The sequence below is a fragment of the Arachis ipaensis genome, chromosome B10, assembly GCF_000816755.2.
Source record: "Arachis ipaensis cultivar K30076 chromosome B10, Araip1.1, whole genome shotgun sequence".
Lineage (NCBI taxonomy): Eukaryota > Viridiplantae > Streptophyta > Magnoliopsida > Fabales > Fabaceae > Arachis > Arachis ipaensis.
Genome location: NC_029794.2, coordinates 130,834,899 through 130,837,754, shown reverse-complemented (window position 1 = coordinate 130,837,754; position 2,856 = coordinate 130,834,899). Strand labels below are relative to the sequence as shown.

Here is a 2,856-nt window from a genome sequence, read left to right as displayed (position 1 = left end):
AACATTGATGGGAGCCTAACTGTTGAATTGGTGCTTCCTCACAAATTTTCTTTCCCACTATCATAACTTTAACATGGTTGGGGCCTTCTCAAAATCACAGTGTTAAATGAACAACGCTACTTTTAACCACATCCAAGTCTGATATATAACTACTATTCACTTGGAATGTTGGACACATTATCACTATCTTTCTCGGAATACTGAGAATCTTTTTACCCCAAAGGTACTAAGTTAAGCAATATCTGCCTTCAACTGTGTAGCTGTGATATTTTGTATGTAGTGACTGATTATGAAGCTGCAGCATAGTATATTGTTCTCTTCATATTTGATAAAAGTGATAAATGCAGCATATGCTATAGAAATCTATCGGTCCTTTTATTTACTTTAATGAATCCATTAAAGAACTCATTCATTATCAAGTTTCTCCGCAAAAATCTATATGCAGGTGTGCCGTCCCCAAAACAACGCTTGGATATTTTGTTCACTCTTCTTTGTGGAGTGGATCATTCTCTCTCAGATTTACAAGTTGAACACCTTGCCACTGTCACTCATGGTTTTGTGGGCGCTGATCTGGCCGCCCTTTGCAATGAGGCGGCGCTGATTTGTCTAAGACGCTATGCTAATTTAAAGAAGAGTTGTGGTGATTCTTCCAATGATATAACAGAGCAACCCACATTGATGAATGGCGAAACAAACTCCAGAAATCAATCAGGTATTGCAACTTCATCTGTTTCAGAATCTGATACATCAGTGGCCTCCAATGCTGTATTACAGCTCTGCATGATGGACACAACTTCGGAATCTATGGAAATAATTTCTGATAGTGATAAAGACCACAATTTGAAAGTCAGTTTTGAAGATTTTCAGAAGGCTAGAATGAAAATAAGACCCAGTGCCATGCGAGAGGTATGATTCATAACTTAATGCCATGGTTTGTATTTCAGGAGTCAGCTTCTAATAAAATATATATCTCTGGTAGTTATCCCTGATCATCCTTTTTTATTTGCTAAAATGTAATCCTTAATTTTCATATATAATGAAAATTTGGGTTTTCAAACATAGAAACGTAAATATTTGGATCATTGAAGTCTACTCTCTAATGAGAAATGCACTTTCTGCCCCTCTGAATTTCTGTGTACAAGAGCTGTCAGCTTGTCATCTCTAATCAGTGCATCCATTTGACTATGAATTCTTATTGGGTGTCACTGGAATAGTTTATAATTTATATAGGTCCTGTATGTTGAAATTTTGACAAAAATAAAATGAATTCTCTTCATATTTTTCATTGATCACAAATTTACCATGCATTCTGCCTCAAAATAGACCAGGATTTTATTCTATTGATCTTTATTTTATTCTTTATAATTGATGGTTAACCGCATCTTGGGATAGATACAGACCACGATTTGCTACATTGTAGGATTACCAATCCCCACCTTCTAATAAATCATTTATAAAAAAGTAAGGTGAGGCATAAAATTGGTTTCAAATTTTGTGCTTAGGTAATCCTTGAGGTTCCAAAGGTCAATTGGGAAGATGTAGGTGGTCAAAATGAAGTCAAAGCTCAGTTAATGGAAGCTGTAGAGTGGCCCCAGAGGCACCGTGATGCGTTCAACCGTATTGGGACTCGCCCTCCTACAGGTGTATTGATGTTTGGGCCTCCAGGTTGTAGCAAAACCCTCATGGCACGAGCAGTTGCATCTGAAGCTGGGCTGAACTTCCTAGCTGTCAAGGGTCCTGAACTCTTCAGCAAATGGGTTGGTGAATCAGAGAAGGCTGTCAGATCATTGTTTGCAAAAGCAAGGACCAATGCCCCATCCATTGTATTTTTTGATGAAATTGATAGTCTTGCTGTAACCCGTGGGAAGGAAAGTGATGGTGTTTCAGTGTCAGATAGGGTCATGAGTCAACTTCTTGTTGAATTGGATGGTTAGTGATGAATCTTGAACACTGGATAAACTAGTAAATTACTTTTTGGCTCATATTCAACCTTTGAAATAGCAGGAAATGACATTCTAAGGAATATTTTAGATTTTGTGCGGGGTTCATAGTTTTGTTTTGACAATCATTTATGCCAGGTCTGCATCAAAGAGTTAATGTCACTGTCATAGCTGCTACAAATAGGCCAGATAAGATTGATCCTGCCCTTTTAAGACCAGGTACGCACTACTTTTCTTACTCTATATCTTATATGTGCACAAGCATCCACGAAGGAGGGTGAGTTTCTTGAATGGTTCTAGTCAGGTTCAAATAACCGAAGGAAGATTTTTCAGGACGCTTTGATCGCCTGCTTTATGTTGGACCTCCAAATGAGACAGACAGAGAAGATATATTTCGCATTCATTTGCGTAAAATTCCATGTGATTCTGATGTAAGCATTAAAGAACTTGCTCACCTCACAGATGGTTGTACTGGGGCTGACATATCACTAATATGTCGAGAGGCAGCCGTTGCAGCGATTGAGGTTTGTACTCCACATGATTTCCGATGGATTTGTCTTCATATAACATTATAACTTATTTATGTGTTAAATTTACTGTGATGTTATCAGGAGAACCTTGGTGCTTCAGTTATATCAATGAAGCATTTAAAGAAGGCAATCAATCAGGTCCAGCCATCTGAAGTACAGTCCTACCAGAAGCTGTCAGCAAAGTTTCAAAGGGCTGTTCGCAGCTGTGATACAAATGAACTTGATCATATGCCGCACAAAAGTGGATATACTTCGTTCAACGTTCGGTAAACCACCTCTTATTCTGACAATGTTTATATCATCATACTTAGTTTCTTTTGGGTTTTGCCTGTGTTCGGCCAAAAGAATGTCATGACTAATTATCTTCTTCCCCTCCCCTCCCTCTT

The 2,856-nt window shown here is 38.2% G+C and overlaps 1 protein-coding gene across 1 annotated transcript in view; it reads left to right on the top strand.

Moving 5' to 3' along the window:
• Positions 1–2,856, top strand: part of LOC107623341 (calmodulin-interacting protein 111) — an 8,468-nt gene that overhangs the window by 4,547 nt on the left and 1,065 nt on the right. The window contains exons 6-10 of the mRNA XM_021114714.1: positions 446–906; positions 1,503–1,929; positions 2,079–2,159; positions 2,274–2,464; positions 2,552–2,736. Coding sequence (XP_020970373.1) covers positions 446–906; positions 1,503–1,929; positions 2,079–2,159; positions 2,274–2,464; positions 2,552–2,736 — 1,345 coding nt within the window. The remainder of the gene's footprint in view (positions 1–445; positions 907–1,502; positions 1,930–2,078; positions 2,160–2,273; positions 2,465–2,551; positions 2,737–2,856) is intronic.